Consider the following 20,025-nt stretch of genomic DNA (forward strand, 5'->3'; position numbering starts at 1 on the left):
ATTACTTGTAGAAATATATTTCTAAAACAATACCATAAAAAAAAAAACTTTAAAGCTACTTTTAAGAATGTTTGAATATTTCTATTTAGAATTTTCTTGCAAAATCAGTGTAGTGTGGTAGGAAAAAATGTGATTTCAGAATTAGGAGACTTGGGTTAAAATTGTGATTCTACCATTAGTAGCTCAAACATCCAATTTTTGGAGCCTCTGTTTCTCATTTGTAAAGTGGGGATTATATTACTATCTACCCAGAGGAGTTATTGTGAGGAGTAAATGAAATAACATGTTCAAGCCCTCAGCAAAAAGGTTGGCACTGAGTAAAAGTTCAATAAATGTTAAATCTGAGTGTGTGTGTGTGTGTGTGTGTGTGTGTGTGTGTGATGTCAAGACCTAAGTTTGCATGGCTTAAAGCCTGAAAGCAAGAGCTGGCATGCATTCTTTACAGTGGGAATATTCTAATTTACTCGGGGGAGTATCTTTGCTTTTTGTTTTTTTCTTTTTCTATGTGTCTGGAAGGAAATTGCTTTTGTTTGTTCCCTAGCTCAGGTTTCTAGGACGAGGGGGGTAAAGAATATAGCCCTACCATGGTGCAGAGCTACCCAATCACACAGCAGCTTGGTTTGGTTGCTGGGGTGACGCTTACTGAGAGGCAACAAAGAATGGTCTCTTGTTCCTCCATCACACCTACTGGACTAAAAATGTGCCTCAGCTCACAGACTGCTGCTCCCAGGAGCCTTTGACTCCTCCGGGGGTGAGCAAACCATTTCCTTCCTGGACTGGGTCAATCTGTAGTCAGTGTACAAGAGTTGCTGTAGCAACCCTCCAGCTGTGCACCGCCTAGCAGAAACACGGTAGGAGATCCTTGATTTTGTTCGCAAAAGTGAAAAACAGGTTGGTTGGTTTTTTAATCAGAAATGGAGAAAATAAGATTGGAACTTTCTAGCCAAGATGGGTCTCAATTTTGGTGAAACTGTGAAACGAGAAAGTTCAAATGTGTAAAGCAGCAGGTATGGTGAATATTCTAATCCTGGAAATAGGAGTTGGAATCTTGCATTAACTACTTATTTGGGTCATTGGCAACCCAGCCATTTTTACTAGGTTATAGCTAACGCTGGGACAGTCGGAGGGAAATGCTCAGCTTCAGCAGTGTAAGTTTACAGAAGGGCATGCTTAATGTAGTGAGCTAGCTGGCTGGGGTGATATCCTTCAAAATTGTTATTGAACTTTCTGTATAGCCTTTAAAAAATACAGCTTTAATTGTAAAGTACTATTCTTAGTTTTTTGAATGGATGTGAAGGATTAAATTGAAATTGACTTACAGGTAAAGGTCTTGCACAACAGGAGGGAACACCAGTGTCCAAAACGCACCAGCTGCCATTGTTGGTGTAGAGTAAATAGTGCAGCTCCTAGTGGGGTTTCCTGGAACTCCAATCAGCTGTACCTAAAGCTGCACCTACCGAGAACATTTAATTGTATGCGAGGTTCAGATAAGTACAAGCTGACTCCCAGATGTACGCAGGACAACCTCTCTAAGACATAACAGCATCAGTAAGATTAAATAAATAAATAAAATCCCACTCTTTATGGGTGCCATGGCACCTTTTAATTAAAGCAAAGTGAAGATAAATAAAAATTTTACTTTTTGTTACATAGGCCTTGCCCTTATCTCAGCGATTACCTTCGTAACCTATATCTTTACCTTCACGTAACTTTCCTCATTTCATTCCTTTTTTTTTTGTATTTTTTTAATTAAATTATTATCTGTACATATACCATTTTATTTTTTAATGTAAGGAGAATTAGGCATAAAGTTATAAAGTTTTAATATATTGTCTAGGCCAGAGTTTGTTTTTATCAGGGCTACATATTAATTGTTTACTTCAAGAAGTAGATGCGCCCCACCAGCATGGTTCCGTGGTTGAGCATGACCTATGAACCAGTAGGTCACAGTTCAATTCCCAATCAGGGTTGCAGAGCAGAATCCCCGGTGGGGCATGTGCAGTGGGCAGCTAATCAATGATTCATCATTAATGTCTCTCTCTCTCTCTCTCTCTGAAATCAATAAAAATATTTAAAAAAAAAAAAAAAAAAGATCTCCCTAGTTGGTTTGGCTCAGTGGATAGAGTGATGGCCTTCGGACCAAAGGGTCTCAGGTTAGATTCTGGTCAAGGGCATGTACCTTTCCTCCCCAACCCAGCCTTGTGCAGGAGGCAACCAATGTGTTTCTCACATGGATGTTTCTCTCTGTTTCCCCTCTTTCTTCCATTCTCTAAAATCAATGGGAAAATATCCTCAGGTGAGGATTAACAAAAAATTATTAAAGTTGCTTAAATAGTTAAAGAAAGGAATGTTAGCCCTAGCTGGTTTGTCTCAGTGGGTAGAGCATCGGCCCAAGGACTAAAGGATCCTGGGTTCAATTCCAGTCAAGGGTACATACCTCAATGTATGGGAGGGAGGGGGGCAAAAAAAAAAAAAATCAATAAAATATATTAAAAATAAATAAATTAAAAAAAAAAAAGGTACATACCTCAGTTATAGGCTCAATCTCCAGCCCTGTTTAGGGCCCGTGCAAGAGGCAACCAATGATGTGTCACTCTAACATCTATGAGTCTTTCTGTCTCTCTTAAAAAAAAAAAAAAAAAAAAAAAAAAAATCAATGGAAAAATATCCTTGGGTGATGAGTAACAAAGAGAAAGAGAGAGAGAGAAAGGGGGGGGAGAGGGGGGGCGGGGGGCGGGGAGGAAGGAAGGAAAGAAGAAGGGAAGGAAGGAAGGAAGGAAGGGAAATAACGGAATTTTAGTCTTTACAAAGAGGATTGTAAAGTGAGTCAGACCTTGTAGTCAGAGCTAAAATAATAACCTTTTGAATTAATTCTGCTTAATCTGATTAAGTACATTTTAGGATAACTTCTGAAAAACCTTGTAAGGTATTATTTGGTTAGTTTTTCTTAAAATTAAATGTATAATACATTGACTTGTGGGGCATTTCTTAGAAAAATCTATTACTGAGCTAGCACAGAATGCAAAGCATTTCTGGCCTGAAATATAAGATTAATGTTTACAGGGCAGTTGCTCAAAATCTTCTTGCTGAACTGCCCATCACTGTAGGTCCTTTTAACTTTACAAATGTGGTATTTAAAACATAAATCATACTGGTACACAGGAAACTCGTTTAAAATTAAATTTAAGGACATTCCTGAAAATTCCATGAAACACTAATGTTTTATAGTTTATAATTTCTAGCAAAAGAAAATGTGCCTTAAAATATTTTTTCAGATATAGCTAAATCCATAATATGTAATACATGTGAAAGAATAGCCATTATTAATATCTTAAATATTGAATGCTTGAACACAACATAAAAAGTGTTACTACCTCCTTCCTTTTCCCAAAAATAAGCTAAAATGTAAAGCTGGGAAATTCAAGACCAAAGTTAAAATAATTTATTTCTAGGTTACGAATTTCTACTTTTTCTTTCATCTCAAAAGTAATTGATCTTTTAGAAACTTATTCTATGAGTTTATATCTAGAACTTCTCTGATAAAATTGGAAAAATTTATATCAGTATTACATACTTTGATTCTCTCTTGTGGTTTGGTTTAAATATTTTTAAATATATATTTTATTGATATTTTTTTTTTTTTTTTTTTTTTACAGAAAGGAAGGGAGAGGGATAGAGTTAGAGAAACATAGGTGATAGAGAAACATCCCTCAGCTGCCTCCTGCACACCCCCTTCTGGGGATGTGGCCACAACCAGGGTGCATGCCCTTGACTGAAATCGAATCTGGGACCCTTCAGTCTGCAGGCTGATGCTCTATCCACTGAGCCAAACTGGTCAGAGCTAAATATTGAGCACCTAAGTTAATTTTTCAGGGAGGGGTTTTTCCTCTTTGTGCTTTTACAATATAGCTCTGAAGAAGAGGGTGGGGTGTGCCTTTGGTATTTGGATAGGATATTTGCCTGTGATTTCTCATTCTCAGAGCTACTTCTGGGCATGCCTATGGATATGCTGCAGAAGGTACAGTTTGCTTCTCTGAACCAGTCTACTAAAATAAAATAGATTCACCTGTTGTAATAAGACGCAAACCACTCAGAGACTAGAGCATTTAGAAAAGAAAAGGCATTTATATGCATTTACAAGAGAGTCCAAGCTTTAGAAGGATGTTCTTATCAAATTAAAACTATGACAGGTGAAAATTAAAACTATTTAAAGGTGGGAAAAAAAACCCACTAAAAAATGACCAAAGTCACCAAGTTTACAGTGATTCTCTTCAAGGCGGAAAACAGTAATTTTCTCACATAATTATCATATCTGAAAAGGTCATTATGTATCTTCAGACATCAGCATTTTCAGAGAAATAGTTGTTGTTTTAGAGCGTAACTTACAGGAGAGACTCGGGGTTTCATTTACTTGAGAAAACAAAAACTAGACAGAGTGGCTTTTTGTTGTTGTTACTTTATCTCAGGGTTGCAGTGTGTGTTCCATGGGTCCCCAAAGATCACACTTAGGTCCAAAGAGTCACCAAAAGGACACATAGAACTCAGAGGAGCACTGTTATGTTTTATTACCGTGAAAGGATACAGATTTCAACCAGCAATGGAAAAGGGGGCATGGGGCAAATTTCGGGAAACACCAGGCGTGAGCTTCCAACGGCCCTCTTCCAGGGAAGCCATGCAGACAGCCCTTAATCCTCCCTGCATCCATGTGTGGTGTTATACTTGGCGTACTGCCAACCAGGGGAGCTCCTCCAAGTATTTTATAGCTGACTGCCCATGCCTGTGACCAGCCCCTCTAGAGTTCAAGCTGGAGCCCATGGCCCACGGCCCCTCACCATAAATCACATTGTTAGCATAGACTGTCTGGCAGAGCCCAAGTTCCCCAGTTAGACAAAAACATTCTTATCAAGCAGGGAATTCCAAGGGTTCATGGCTATCTCCCAGGAGCTGAGCGGGGGCTATTCTTTTCCTGGGAATACGAAAGATTTATACAACCTAGACAGGCTGTGTTAATCCTTTACTGCTCAGTGTTGTGTTATTTTGTTTTCTGATGCTGGGATGTAATGTGCACTGTTTACCCATCTGGCTGAGGCACATGTGTCAAACACAAGGCCCGCGGGCCAAATCCAGCCCGCCAGGCCTTGCAATGTGGCCCGCACCGTGCTGTCATCACTGCACTCCGCTGTCAGTTTATGACATTGTCAGTTTATGACTGTTCAGTAAACCATTCGGCCCGCGATTTAGGCTGGATTTTAGATTTTGGCCCCTTCTCTGATTGAGTTCGACACCCCTAGGCTGAGGTGTCAATATTGCCTCCAAATTTCCTCCTAAGGTGTACTGTGACCACGTACATTTACTTAATGAGTTTCTGATGCAGTATCACTATTTTGATGTTTTGTTTTGTTTGGCCAGTTTTGTATATACCAGTAAGTGTGAGAAAAGGTGATGATGCTTAGTTTACGAAGACCCTATACTATGGTCAACAAAGCTGATATTAAAATTGAAGAGTTGGCTTTGAAGGATTTGTAGAGTTCACACAGCTGTCATTAGTTTTGTATGTAAGATAGTGCTCTCCCCAGCCCAAACCCTGAGATCAGGAACCAGGGACCATTAATTCCCTCGACTTTATTTAATAATGGGCTTGCCATGCCTAACTGAATAAGATTGAAAGCATGGTCACCAAAGTGATTTTTAAATTACTGGCAGGCGGAAAGGGGAGTAGGTTTACGAAACCTATGCAAAATAGCTACATAGCTATGAAAAGCAAAGGCTAATCTTTTGCCCCTTTTACCATTTGGAGATACTTTTGCATTTTTCATCATTTTCTCCAGAATTATTATTTTATGTTTTTCTGATAATGTGTTATTTACAAGATACATTAAGAATTTTCATAGAAATTTTATTTGAATTACAACAGGTCAGTTAGATCATGATATCACTTAAAGAATATTTTCATTCCAGTTTATACAAGTGTAGCCAATAGAGAGTTCAAGATAAAAAGAAAGGAATTTCTCTTCTATGCCTATTGGAAATGGAACATTAGCCATAATTGGCTCATTTAGTCCTAGGTAATGGATTCTTATTTTTCTGATTTGGGGTAATGCAAGCAATTTCACAAAGTCATCTGCTTCTAGATTTAAAGAATCCTAGAACTCTCTCTCTTGGTAATCTGCCAGGTATCTATTTGCTATGCTGATGTCAGCATATACTGAAACATCTGTCACTCCCTGTAGAACCAACAGTTATGAGTACAGTAAAAACCTTTCCTGGGCTTTCATTCTTTTACTTCTTCCAGAAGACTCCGTTTCTGGTCTGTAGCTTACAGTAGGGACTTCAGGCAGATGTAAGGGAAAAGCAAAAGCTGTCTTTGGATAACAAGCCTCAGTGGCTCAGGTTCATTTGTAATAGCCAGCTATGCTAGAACAGTGGAAAGTAGAATCCTTTTTTCTGAAATAACATATAATCATTTTATAAGGATTTAGTCTATAGTAACCCAGAGAGGAAAAATAAGTCTTCAGCTTTTCATTTATCCCACAAAACATTTTGGGATTGACACCTGAAAATGAAATATTCCCTTTTAAAAAATCAATTTTTTAAGAATAGTTATTGCACCAGTCTTTATATATGGACATGAGTATGCTTCTGTAAAACCTCAAAGTTATGCAATTGCTAAAAAATACATTTATTTTACATTCATAGTAATACACTTTAGTTAAGTGTGATTAACTTAGTTTAAACTCTTATGGACTTCAAGGTCTTTTCATATTGAAGACTTTTACAGTATTTTCTAGCTAATGAAAAATCTGGGGTATACCAAAAGTATCAAATTATTATTATTATTTTATTGATTTTTTTTTTTTTTTTACAGAGAAGAAGAGACAGGGACAGAGAGTTAGAAACATCAATGAGAGAGAATCATTGATCAGCTGCCTCTTGCACACCCCCTACTGGGGATGTTCCTGCAACCAAGGTACATGCCCTTGACCGGAATTGAACCTGGGACCTTTCAGTCAGCAGGCTGACGCTCTATCCACTGAGCAAAACTGGCTTTGGCTCAAATTATTTTTAGTATTCCTACTTTAATAGAATAAATGAGCACACCTTTGTGGCTGTGCAGCACCTGATCAGGAAACTCCCAAAGACAATTTTGGTAAAAAGACATGGTAAGAGTTCATTATTCTGAATTTGGGGGCTGAATTTGAGAAATGCAACCTCAAAATAAATAAATAAATAAATAAATAAATAAATAAATAAATAAATAAAAGAGGAGGAGAAAAGATAGGATTATGTGACTAAAGAAAAAAGGTTATAGGTAATATTTAAAATAAACTAAGCATCAGTAATGATATTTTTTTGGAACCTTTTTAAAGATGAAAACTTTTGTTTAGAAAAATAATTCAAGGGCATCATAAAAAGCACAAAATGTTAGTCCCAGAATATTTTGGTAATAATAATAATAAATAAATAAACTTCTGCTATATAGGCTCAAAATATCTTTTAACTGCTTTTTGTTCAGAGAAGACATAAGCACTCTCTGGGAATTTCTTAGAACTCAAAAATCTCAGGCTTCCTTCAGATTTACTAAATCAGAAACTTTGGAGGTGCAGCCTAGAAATCTATGCCTGAAAAGTGATTTGAGGCACACTAACTTTGAGAAGCACTGCTCTAGGTAACTGCCAAAAGTAAAACAGGTTTAATTAAAAACCTAATAGATGCATAGCCTATGGGCACAGACAATAGTGTGTCAAAGACTTGGGAAAGGTGGGTACAGTGTGGAGGGAGTCAATGGGAAAAAAAAAAAAACAGCAACAAAGAAACAAAAAAACAAAGAACATCTGTAGTACTTACAACAATAAAGATAAGTTAAAAAAAAAAAAAACCTAATAGGAGAGGTAAAATAGAATAATAAAAATACTGACTGCCCTGGCCAGGGGACACAGTTGGTTGGAGCATCATTCCATGCACCAAAAGCTTGAGGATTTGATTCCTGGTCAGGGAACATGCCTGGGTTGCAGGTTCCATCGCTGCTTGGAGCACATATGAGAGGCAACTGATCAATGTTCCTCTCACATTGATGTTTCCTTCTCACTCTAAAATTAGTAAAAATGTATCCTCAGGTGAGGAATATATATCTCCAAATTGATAAAGGAAAAGAGGAATAAAGGAACAAGGAATAGATAGGACAAATAGAAAAATAAATATAATAATAAAAAAATGGTGAGATTGTTCACTTAAACCCAACTATAACAGTAATACCATTAAATGTATTTTATTATTTTCAAATTGGATTCAAGATACAAAAAGACACAGATGATTTAAAAGGATTAAAAAAATTCCATGGTCATAAAAAGGAATGATATACTGATACATGCTACAACATGAGTGAACCTTGAAAACATGCAAAATGAAGGCAATCACAAAACACCATATATTGTAGGATTCCATTTATATAAACTGTCTAGAATGGGCAAATTTATGCAGATAGAAAGTAGATTAGTGGTTGCCTATTGCTGAGGGTTGAGTGGCTTAGAGAAGATAGTAAATTACTGTTAATGGCTATGGGTTTTCTTTTGGGGGTGATGAAAATGTTCTAAAATGGATTGTAGTGATGGTTGAATAGTTCCATAAATCCACTAGAAATCATTGAATTGTATACTCTAAGTGGGTTAATTGTATCTCAAAAAAGCTTTTGAAGTATTAAAGGATATTGTGAAATAAAACATTACATCAAAAAAGTTGTCTACTTAGATGAAATATTCTTTTTTTAAAAACTTTCATTAAATGAACACAAAAAGAAATTGAAATGTGAATAATCATAATCTGTTAAAGTTATTGAACATGTAATTTAAAATTCTCCCATAAACAAAATCTCAGGCTGAGATTTTTCACAGGTGAATTAATTTAAACATTTAAGGAAGAAATAATACTAATCTTAAACTTTTTCAGAAAATAGGGAAGGGAGATCTTCACAACTTTTTAAAAGAGGGCAGTATAATCTTGATATCAAAACCTGACAAGAGCATCATAAGAAAATGCAGGCCAATTTTTCTCATGAACATAAATGCAAAAATTCTAAACAACATAATAGCAAATTGAGTCCACTTTCCTTTAAAAAGAGATAAGTCATGACCAAGTGGGGTTTGTTCCAAGAAAGAACTTTTGGATTAACAATAAAAAATAAAAAAAACCAACCATTTAATTCACCACATTAACAAATAGATGAGGAAAGTCACATTATCTCTATAGAGGCAGAAAAAGGATTTGACACTACTTATTACCCATTCAAGAAAATAAATGCAAACTCTCAGTTAACTAGAAGTACAACCAGGTCATTGAATTCAAACCATCAAATCTGTGTCAAGTGACCCCAACCAAAGGTCATGACCTGTAGCCACACTGGAGAGAAGACACTAATGTGTTTGTCTGAACAATGCCTAGGGGATGGAGGAGCCTCTTGGAAGGAACCTGGGTCCTTAAATGTCCAAGAGGAGCAGAGCTGCTCTGTTCACCTGGACCATTCACATCAGCATCATTCCGTTAGACACACCTAAACGTTTTATTCCTCCCCTACCTGGTTTGACTCAGTGGATAGAGTGTTGACCTGCAGACCAAAGGGTCCCTGGTTCAATTCCAGTCAAGGTCACATACCTGGGTTGCAGGCTCCTCCTCGGTCCAGGCCTTAATTGAGGCATGTGCTAGAGGCAACCAATCGATGTATTTCTCTCACATTGATGTTTCTCTCTATCATTCCCTCTCTCTTCTACTCTCCCTAAAAATCAATGGAAAAATATCCTTAGGTGAGGACTAACAAAAAAAAAACAAACACAAAAAGAGGGGGGAAAAACACACACACACAACATTTTGTTCCTTAAGCCACTGATGACTGTGCTTTTTTGTTAAAACAGCCTGGGCTTATTCCTATGAATCTAGAGATGGCATGTAATGTGAAGTAGGAGAAATTTCATTTGTATATAGGAAGAACACTTGATGAACAAAGATGACCAAGCATGAAACATGTTTGTCCAAAGAGGTTATCAAGTATTTATTCATGCAGCTCTTCATAAAGAAGATTGGTTATGTGGGGCCAGCTTGCTCATTGGTTTAAATTCTGTCTTTTGCTAGAATAAAATTCATTGTGTTCTTTTTTGTACACATCCCATTACCAAATTTTAGGGGCTTTAAAAATGTATGAAGTTATGTTGATTTGTGTGTTTGGTAGGTGGCTTAATCTATTTCCATTTATTACAATTGCTGATCTATTTGAATTTATTTCTACATACTTCCTTTTGTTGCCCTTTTCTCTACTTTCCTACATTCTATTAGATTTAAAAGATGCATTTCTAATTCTTAACCCCACATGTTTGGAAAACTCTAGGTTGCATTTCTATTCTTCTAGGAGTCACTTTCCAGTTTTTGGCATGCATTAAACATGTTTCCAGCTGAGTCTAAAGTTACTCAGTATGTATTTCTCTTCTGGATATGTCTGTTCTAACCCACCAAAGCCCATTTTCACCACCCAATGAACAACCTCCAGCCCTGCTCAAACTAATCTTCCTATCTCTCTTAGAGCTTAGATTTACCACGTTTTAAACACATAAAAAGGTTTATTGATTGTTTACAATCAATATTTATTGAATGTACTTATTTTAAAAAAACCACTATTGAGCAATTCTTGAGAATATCCTTGCAGAGACTTTAAAAGTCCAGCACAGAGTATGTGCTCAATATATAAAACCTATCCACCCTCCCAAAATAAACAGTTGTCTGTCTCTTTAGTGCTAGACATGAGTGCTCACAGGCATGGATTCCTCTGGGTTGGATCCATTTCATGCACAGTTGTCAACGCCTGACCCGTCCTGAGGTTAGTTTTGTGAATACTGTACTTGACTGTGTAGCAAGCAGGATTAAATGTTCTCATTTCTGAGCTGTGAAGTGTTGAAACTGATCAGGAAATGAGGGCAGAATGTCCATCCTCTGGGAGAAGAATCAGCCAGTCTATGTTGCTGCTGCTCTTGGCTGCCGGTTGGAATGCAGCTGTTCAGGCAGCTGTTGAACTGTTTGCCCAACTTGAAAGAACACTGCCAAGTGGCAAATATTTTTCATAACAACGTTTCACTTTTGCTGAGAACAACAACTGTGCTCTTTATTGAGCTCCGGCAGTGTGCCCAGCACGGCGACGTTACTCAGCAGGTTCACAGCCTAGGCTGAGCGTGGCTGCTCCTTTCCTTTTTTTTTTTGTATTAACCGTGTATTTTATTTTCTGCTTTGACAGCAATGGCCTTGCTGACTATGAAGGAACTGCCCCCCCAGGGTTGGCCAATTCCTAGAAATAGTAAACAAATTGCCCAAGAGCTTGCTTTTCCATGCACACCAACCATCCAGAGCCCACCCACACCCTCAGCCATCTTCTTTTTTTTTTTTTTTTTTAATTTGATGGGGGTGACATTACTCAACAAGAACATACAGGTTTCATGTGTGGGTCACTAATGTACAAAATCTGTATATAGGACCATGTGCCCACCACCTGAAGTCAAATCTTCTCCTGTCACCTCATATTAGGACCCCTCTCTTCCCCCATCCCCCTCCCTCTGGCAACCACCACACTGCTGATTGTGTTCCTAAGTGTCAGTTTTATATCCCACAGATGAGTGAAATCATATAGTTCTTAGCTTTCTCTGTTTCATTTTTAATATTTATTGAAAGAACAAATATGCTCCCAAAGGAAGCCTCTACCAAAACATCTCTTCAGCTTAATTGTTTTTTGAAAACAGCAGCACATTAACTTGAGAAAATATCTCTGAAAGGAAAACTAAAAATCCTAGAAATATCAAAGGAAAAAAGGAAGGTTTCAACATTTTAAACCTCTTAAATGTGGCCAGGAGTAGCTTTTACCCCTTCTTGTCTAGGACGGTGAATCCCTGCAGTCCGAGTTCCATCCTGGGACATGCAGTTAATCTGTTGTTCAGTAGAATGTTGAAGCTAAGTACTTAGAAAGCAATTGTGTTGAATTTGACAGGCTGTGAATTAAGTGGGGTAAGATGTTCTCAACTATTATATTTTACCTAATGGTAAAAACAGAGGGACAAATGTAAGCATTCATAATTAAGAAAACACATTCAAATGCATATGTTTGATTTTCTTCCAAACCGTAAAGTGCATGGATCATGATCATGTTAGACTAGAATCCTGGTGCACGAACTCGTGCATGGGATTGGGAGCAGGGGTGGGGGGGCAGGGGGGGAGTGCATAGGAGGTTGGCTGGCAGGGGGTGAGGAGAGGGACTGTGGGAGGTTGGCTGCTGTCCCCAAGAAGAGAGCCGGTCCTTGGCCCCCATGGGAAAGAGGCCGTTTTCGCCATCACCCACCCCCGGTTCCCTGTCCCAGACCAGGCCCTGACGGCCCCAGCGGGGTTGTGAGAGGAGGTGATGGTTGCCAGGTGGGGCGTGGAAGGAAAGGACACTGATGCCACCATCAGTGCCTCGCCACCTGCGGTTCCCCGCCTCCTCTCCTCCTTTCCTTATTTCAAGCCAACACCACAGCACACAGGCAGCCCCTGGGAAGGGAGAGGATGGGAGCAAGACAAACCCTTGTGTCAAGGGCTGACTTTCAATAGATTGCAGTGAGGGAGCTGCTCTGCTACATAGGAAACCCCGACCCAGAAGCAGGTCTGTACTAATGGTTTAGCACTAAGGGCTGATGGGGCCTCCAGGCGGGGGAGGGGCCATGGGAGGTTGGCTGTGGGAGCACACTGAGTGTGCATCATAGCAACTGTTTGACTGGTTGTTCCAGTTGTTCTGGTCCACAGGTTGTAACAGTTGCTTAGGCTTTTATATAGAGAGATAGTTCTCCATCTCAGTATATCCTCCCTGGTTAGAAGCTCATACTTCAAAAAAGACTTCTGGAGAACAGCTCTAGGCATGCAGAGGAATCCTGGACACACCTACATTTCGTTCCAGTTGAGTGATATTAGAAGTCAGAAATAACCACCATTCCTACCATTTAGTGTGTAATCCACACAGCCTTTCTGAAGACTACAGGGGCCAGACCAGAGGATGCATTTTCATTTACTAAACCTCCATAGTGAACGCTGGAGCAGAGAGGTTTCTGAAGGTACACTGGGCTGAACAAAGCCATGGTCAATGGAGATTCCAACCTTCATTTCCTCTACTGCTTACTAAACTGTAACTTCATCATAAGTGACAGCTACTTTTTCAAACTGCAAAAGCATGCATTTCCACAAAATTGACATGATTTCTTGAATAATGATGGTCAAAGTCCCACAAACTGGGTAATGATTCTGGAGGGAGTCAGCCACAAGCTTTGTGCTCTTCTTTTTCAGGGACACAGGGAATCAGCAGGCACGAACCATGGATGAAATTTACAAGATCGCTTCCACAGAGAGGATCCAGATGTTGGAGAAAGAACTGGCTGTGCAGTTGACTGAACTTAAGTCTCAGATAGAAGAACAGGGGACTCTTCTGGGAACAGCTCAACGAGCTTACAGGTAAATAGTGGTGCCACAAAGCCATAGTCTTCAGGGCATTTAACCCCCACTATCACCCCATAAGCTCCATTAGCCCTCCTTTTACGTGGACAACTGGCATTACCCCAAGCTCAGACTTGACTGCTGTCCCTAAGGTTTTCCTATATACTAGACTTGTCAAGGCTTTTAGAGGCAATGTCCTACCAAAGAGAATGGGAAAGTGCTCTTACGTTTCATAAATACCATTGTCTTAACGTCCTCGAAGCTATTATACAAAATTTCATCTTCCTTAAAACGTTTCCATGGGGACCGATAGATCTATAAACATTAACCTACATACTACTGCCTACACTGCCCCTCAGGTCTCGAGATAATGTCTCACGTGTGCTCTAGAACTGCCTGCCATGGCTCCCTTGCCAATGTTTGCAAAGTGCCATCCCAAGAAAGTGATAATGCACCAAGGTTGCTGTGCCCTGATGTGCCCAAAGCTCCCAAGTCTTGGGCATATCTTACACCAGATGGGGAGCGCTCCTCTCTTCCTGACCCAGCTGCCCCCACCCCCACCCCCCACCCCGTCACTAACCACCCTCCACCCCCCAGTGCTGCTTGTGCCCCCATGAGTCGCAGCTCATAGTGCAACCAACTCTCTCACGACGTGGCTTGCAGCAGTTCCCTAGGTTTAAAGAATTTTTAGCTGAAACCGGTTTAGCTCAGTGATAGAGTGTCGGTCTGCGGACTGAAAGGTCCCGGGTTCAATTCCGGTCAAGGGCATGAACCCTGGTTGCGGGCACATCCCCAGTAGGGGGTGTGCAAGAGGCAACTGATCGATGATTCTCTCTCATCGATGTTTCTAACTCTCTATTCCTCTCTTCCTCTCTGTAAAAAATCAATAAAATATATTAAAAAAAAAAAAAAATTTTTAAAAGTTTGGTTAAAACAATTTCCAAACTATTTCATGTTTGATACTTAAGGGCTATTTTCACCTCCAGATATCTGAGCAAAAAACCTAAAATTAAGAACATTTTGTTTAAATTATAAAATACCGGTTTGATCTGTCAACTAGGGTGGGATCTAGGCCTGAAACGCAGTGGCGTTGTTAGGGATTACGTCACTGGGAGACATTTCGGCGGGAGAACGCAGACTCCCCACCTTTGTGCCTGTTTGCACTCAGGGGTTGGAAATAGGGGTAGAAGGAAAGGCTGTTGTGTGGGAAGAAGGAGAGAGAAACTGGCCTGGGAAAGGTTTAGTGCCTGAGGGATAGAGCAGAGAGATTCTGACTAAGACAGAAGCACGTGGCCTTCCCTTGTCCCCAACAACCCAGTGTGATATATTATAACATATTTATTTGAAAGAGCTGTGAGAAGTTACAGATCAGTCAGAGCCTATAACCTGATCTATTGCAGCTTCTATAGTTATGGCTCCTGTTGCATGAATCTTTCTGCAGCTCCGTGCCAATGCCCAAGGACATTTCTCACTATAGAAGAGAACGAGAATTGGCCCTGAAGAAAACTCTGCAGGTGAGTAGGAGAGTGGGCTGCTTCCATACAACAGGTTAGATTTTGCTGACTTGTGGGAAACTCTTTTCAGGAAAAGTTTATTTTTGCCAACAAAGAGCTGATGCTACTTTAGACAGAGGACAAAGCTCCTGCATCAGATCCGGCCTCTACTTCTCTGGGGGATACCTGATTTTTGTGATGGTTCCTTGATTTGTGATGTTAAACTTTGTCATTTGGAAACGTAGATATAACAGCATAATGTGTTGCGTAAAAACTGTCAGAAACGGCAAGTTATTCTGTTATAAACACTGATAATTTTGTTTCCTTCTTTCCCTTTGTCTGCTCTGTGGCCCGGGTTTCAGGTGGCCGAGTCAAAGCCCCTTGTTATTCAAGCAGATGTCCTGCAGAGGGAGCTAGAGACCTGCCTAAGAAGAGAGTACACGCCTGAAAATTTACCTTTGCTTCTCTTGCAGGTAAGAGTCCATTTGCAATTTGAAAAGGAGATCTGGAATTGAGTAGACATGGGTGAACAAAGCTGGCTTTCTGGTGTATCCTTGGGGCCAGGGTAGAATTTTCCCTATGTGTGTGGTTTGCAGAACTTGGTTAGTACAAGCGCTCCTCTTTAACTGACTGTTTCCCTGGGCTGATATTATGAGGCAATAAAACATGGACTAAGATAGTTTCAGTCCTCAGCAGGCTGTTCACTAACCTACAGAAGATATTTCTGGAACTCTGCTTTAGGAAAATAACTTATAGTATGGGGTAAACCATTTTCCATGAAGATTATTATTGTAACATTATACTAATAAAAGTGGGGAAATGCCCACATGTATAATAACAGGAGAAAGAGTTAAGGAAAGCAGTGTGGTACTTGATAGAATATAGTTTATCTTTATTATTAAGTTGTGACCCCTCTGATGTCTCCACTGAATGCCCCAGGTGTTCAATGAGGATTCTTCACACGTCTGGTTGGCACTTGAACATTTCCTAGCCAAGTATGAACTCTGAAAACTGTTCCGTTTACAATCCCTAATCAGTTATTCATTGCACAGCCTCGTGGAGTTTCTTCCTTTGTATCCACAGCTTAACAGCAGAAAACTGAAAGAGATCTCTATTCAGATTTCTGGGACCTTTTCTCTGCCTAACTTCCTCTTCTCCGGTGCTCCCCCTGCAAATTCCAGCTGACTCAGCTTCCCAAGCTTTCATTTCTCGCTTCTTAACTCAGAGAAAGCGTTGTGCTGTGCTTAGGATTCCTTTTCCTCCCCGAGCAGAAATCCAAGGTCACTGCAGGGCTTATCTCATTTGTTTCTCTCAAGAACCGCAGTCCTGCATTGCTTGTTTCCCATGTCAGAGAGCAGTTGCCTTGTATATTTTATCCTATTTTCTAGTTGTTTATGATGAAAGGGTATGTCTGTCCTACTTATTCCATCATAGCCAGTATTATTTTTATTCTTAGAAATAAACATGAAAAAAAAGAGTTGGCTGATTTAACTACTTTTAATTATAAATAAAATTTCTGGTGGAAGGTTAAAAGCTATAATTTTACCCGGAATTTACTTTGTATTTTAGACCCATAACTTCTGTTTTTAAGACATTTTGAGCTCAGCTTTAGGCAAATTTACAGGCTTTTATGTTACTGATAAACTTGTTTATGAACTGATAAATGAAACTATAATCTGTTGGATTGGCAACAGGTCATGTAGATTGAGAAATGCCTACTTGCTATATTTAAATATGAATGGTATCTTGAGCTAAGTTTTTTAATTTTATGATCTGCATGTAGAAAAATTTCTCTTTCCAAAATAAACTGAAACCTATTTTTTTAAATATATTTAATTGATTTTTACAGAGAGGAATGGAGAAGGGTAGAGAGTTAGAAACATCGATGAGAGAGAAACATCGATCAGTTGCCTCCTGCACACCTTCTACTGGGGATGTTCCCCCAACCAAGGTACATGCCCTTGACTGGAATCAACTGGAGACCTTTCAGTCTGCAGGTCAATGTTCAATCCACTAAGCCAAACCAGTTAGGGCTAAAACAGATTTTCTTATGTTAGTGTTCTCAAGATTTAATTCGGTCTTTCTATTATAATTGTATTTTGTGTTAATTTTTATTGGTTTTGTTCAAGCATTATACAGAGAGAATTACCCAGCTGGCCCTGAGTAAATATTTACACATGCTTAGATGGAAGAGATTTTGTCAGCACAGTAAGATCATGGAGCAACTTTATCCTCTTTATAAGGTAGGAAGTCCATGAATAGAACCTATGGGCTATTTTTCATATGAAACAAAACGACTTGTCAATGCATTTTCATTAAGTATAGTCATCATGCCTGTACCTTAAATCTCTAGACTTATTCATCTATATAACTGCAAATTTGTACCCTTTGCCCACCATCTCCCCATTCCTTGCCTCCATCCCCAGTAACCACTGTTCTACTCTTCTATGAGTTCAACTTTTTTTTGTTTAGATTCCACATATAAGTGAGATCATACAGTATTTGTTTTTCTCTGTTGTTGCAAATATTAGTGTTTCCTTTTTCATGGTTGAATACCTTTGAGATACTGATTTTGGTTTTTTTTTTTAGGAATTTCCATACTGTTTTCCATAATAGCTGTACCAATTTACATTCACACCCACAGTGTAACTTGTCAATTTTTTAAAAGTCATGGCTAAAGATGGGAAAGGAACTAATGGCTGCCTGTTCTGCTTATGGCAGATGATAATGGTTCCTATTTTTACAAATAAGATCTGAAGGAACTTTATATAATAGAATATGAATTTTTCTTCATAAACTTATGCTCCTCTACTCTAGGGAAAAGGCTAAGAAGCCAGTTCCAGTAACCAAATATCCTTACGCACCGACTGTGTACTGGAGTCTCCCTCCTTCAAAGCCCTGAGAATGTGACCACGGCCCTTGTCATTCAAATTCAGAAAATGAAAGAGCCCCTTATTTGGCCTCCAAACTGTATTACCCTGTGCTCAGAAGCAAATGACACCAGAGAATAAGCTCACAAATAACCACGGTCTGTCTTTGCATCTCTCTTAAACAGAAACAAGTGGCCTACATTATGCGGGAGTACAGCGATGCCCTTCAGAGAGCTGATAGATTGTCTGTCGCACGAGAAAACTTTCTTATGGGAAAAAGCAATCCTCCTAACTTAGTGACGCAGGAAGACCTGACTGTCTATACAAAGTGGTTAGTGTGTCACCTGCACTCGCTCAAGACTATTCACCACTACCTGCAGGTACGTGAAACATGGTCATGTGATGATGCAGTGCCCTCCCGGATGGCCAGTGCAGTGCTTGGTCTCACCTGTCACCTAACTTTGGACTGTCAGTTTTTGTATTCGACCTTCTCTACAAATGACAGGAAAATAATGGGTCACTAGCTCTTTTCTTTGAAATCTTTTTCTTTTGGGACCACTAAATGAGCTTTGTCTCTGTTGTACTATTTCATATTCACTCTGAAGTTCTTGTTTTCATCACCTTGTTTAGTTTTTATGCTCTTCATTGTAGATCTACTTTTTATTCAGTAATATCTAATGAGGGCCTAATATATGCCACGTACATGTCTTGGAACATGTAGAGAAAATAGTAGTTTTTGTTGAAAAGGAATTGTGCCCCAGGATGTTAGTAAAATAGACAAGTGAATAGCCAACTGAAATACAATGTGATTTGAAAAGTAGAATAAATATAAGTCCAAGGTAAAGAGAGTCACAGAAGAGAGTCCCTATTCCAGGGTAGAAGCATCAAAAAGGAGTGACATAATTACACCCTCTAAATCTTTTCCTATTCCTCTACGTTAGTGGTTCTCAACCTTTCTAATGTCATGATCCTTTAATACAGTTCCTCTTGTTGTGGGGACCCCCAATCATAAAATTATTTTAGTTGCTACTTCATAACTGTAACTTTGCTACTGTTATGAATCATAATGTAAATATCTGTCTTAGGTGACCCCTGTGAAAGGGTCATTCGACCCCCAATGGGATCGTGACCCACAGGTTGAGAACTGCTGTTCTACACCTTATCTCAATGATACCATCAACTACAGAGTTATTCAGACCAGAAACCTGACCATCACTTAGACGTTATTTCTTCCCAAGCAATCACTGTGGGGTCTACCTCTGAATTATCTCTCCCCAGTCACATGGTATAATAATGATCGGTATAATAATGATCTGCTCATAAGTCTGGCTCCCCCACTGGAGTGTGAACTCTTTGAGGTTAGCCCAGGCCTTATTCATTTTTGTGTCCCTACCACCTCACACAGGACCTTGTCCATTATGGGTGCTTGATCAATGTAGACCTGCCTAGAGGTTAAGGTCACTTAGAGCTGGTGATAGCATGGGGCCTCCCAGCTTTAGATTTTGCCTCTAATTTGGGCAGGTTACTGAGGCCCACCTCCACCTCCCTGTCCTCTGTCAAAGCGAAATGCTGCTCCTGAACCAAAATCTGGGAGCTTCTGTGAGAACTGAGTTGACATGCAGTCTCTTGGTTGTGCCCTCCTGTAGGCCCTCCAGTATCTGCCCATCTCCAACGTGCTGAGTGTGGCTGTTGACGAAGTCTCTGAGGCTGGTCAGGAAAATGACACCAATGACACCAATCCTGACATCCAGGGCTCTGCATCTCCAGGCCCTGAGGATACCAGCGTTTCTGGTAAGAAATTAGTCTCCTTTCCCTGAGAGTAATGTGGAGGAAAGGAGACTGTGATTTTCCACATGTGCTGTTCAGGTGCTGTTTTATCAAATGATCTTGCTTGAAATTTTTCTATATACCAAAAAGTTATATCACCTCAATAAATAAGTGTTAACTTGTGGAAATAAAAATAACAAACACTTCTTTTAGACATTATTGTCTCCACCTTTATAACTAGCAAAGTAAGAGAGGGGGAGAAAAAAGTAATGAACTTAAGTCAGGAGTACTGAGCTCTAGATCTGTTTCTTCTGTGGTCTCATTGTGGGCCTACAAGTTTAGGTCATTTTCTCTCCTTTGCCTTCAATTTACTCATCTCCAAAATAAACCTTTCATATTATGTGAAGTTTAAG

The 20,025-nt window shown here is 39.4% G+C and overlaps 1 protein-coding gene across 1 annotated transcript in view; it reads left to right on the plus strand.

The window, feature by feature from the left end:
• Window positions 1-13,363: 13,363 nt before the first annotated feature.
• The window catches only part of LOC311626028 (uncharacterized protein), a gene marked incomplete at its 5' end in the record, with an annotated part of 127,856 nt that continues 121,194 nt past the window's right edge, over window positions 13,364-20,025 (plus strand). The window contains 6 exons of the mRNA XM_084890855.1: window positions 13,364-13,500; window positions 14,924-14,996; window positions 15,338-15,448; window positions 17,105-17,218; window positions 18,031-18,225; window positions 19,492-19,636. Of these exons, the coding sequence (XP_084746981.1) occupies window positions 13,364-13,500; window positions 14,924-14,996; window positions 15,338-15,448; window positions 17,105-17,218; window positions 18,031-18,225; window positions 19,492-19,636 (775 nt within the window). The remainder of the gene's footprint in view (window positions 13,501-14,923; window positions 14,997-15,337; window positions 15,449-17,104; window positions 17,219-18,030; window positions 18,226-19,491; window positions 19,637-20,025) is intronic.

This window comes from Pipistrellus hanaki (assembly GCF_964339955.1).
Source record: "Pipistrellus hanaki genome assembly, chromosome: 7".
NCBI lineage: Eukaryota > Metazoa > Chordata > Mammalia > Chiroptera > Vespertilionidae > Pipistrellus > Pipistrellus hanaki.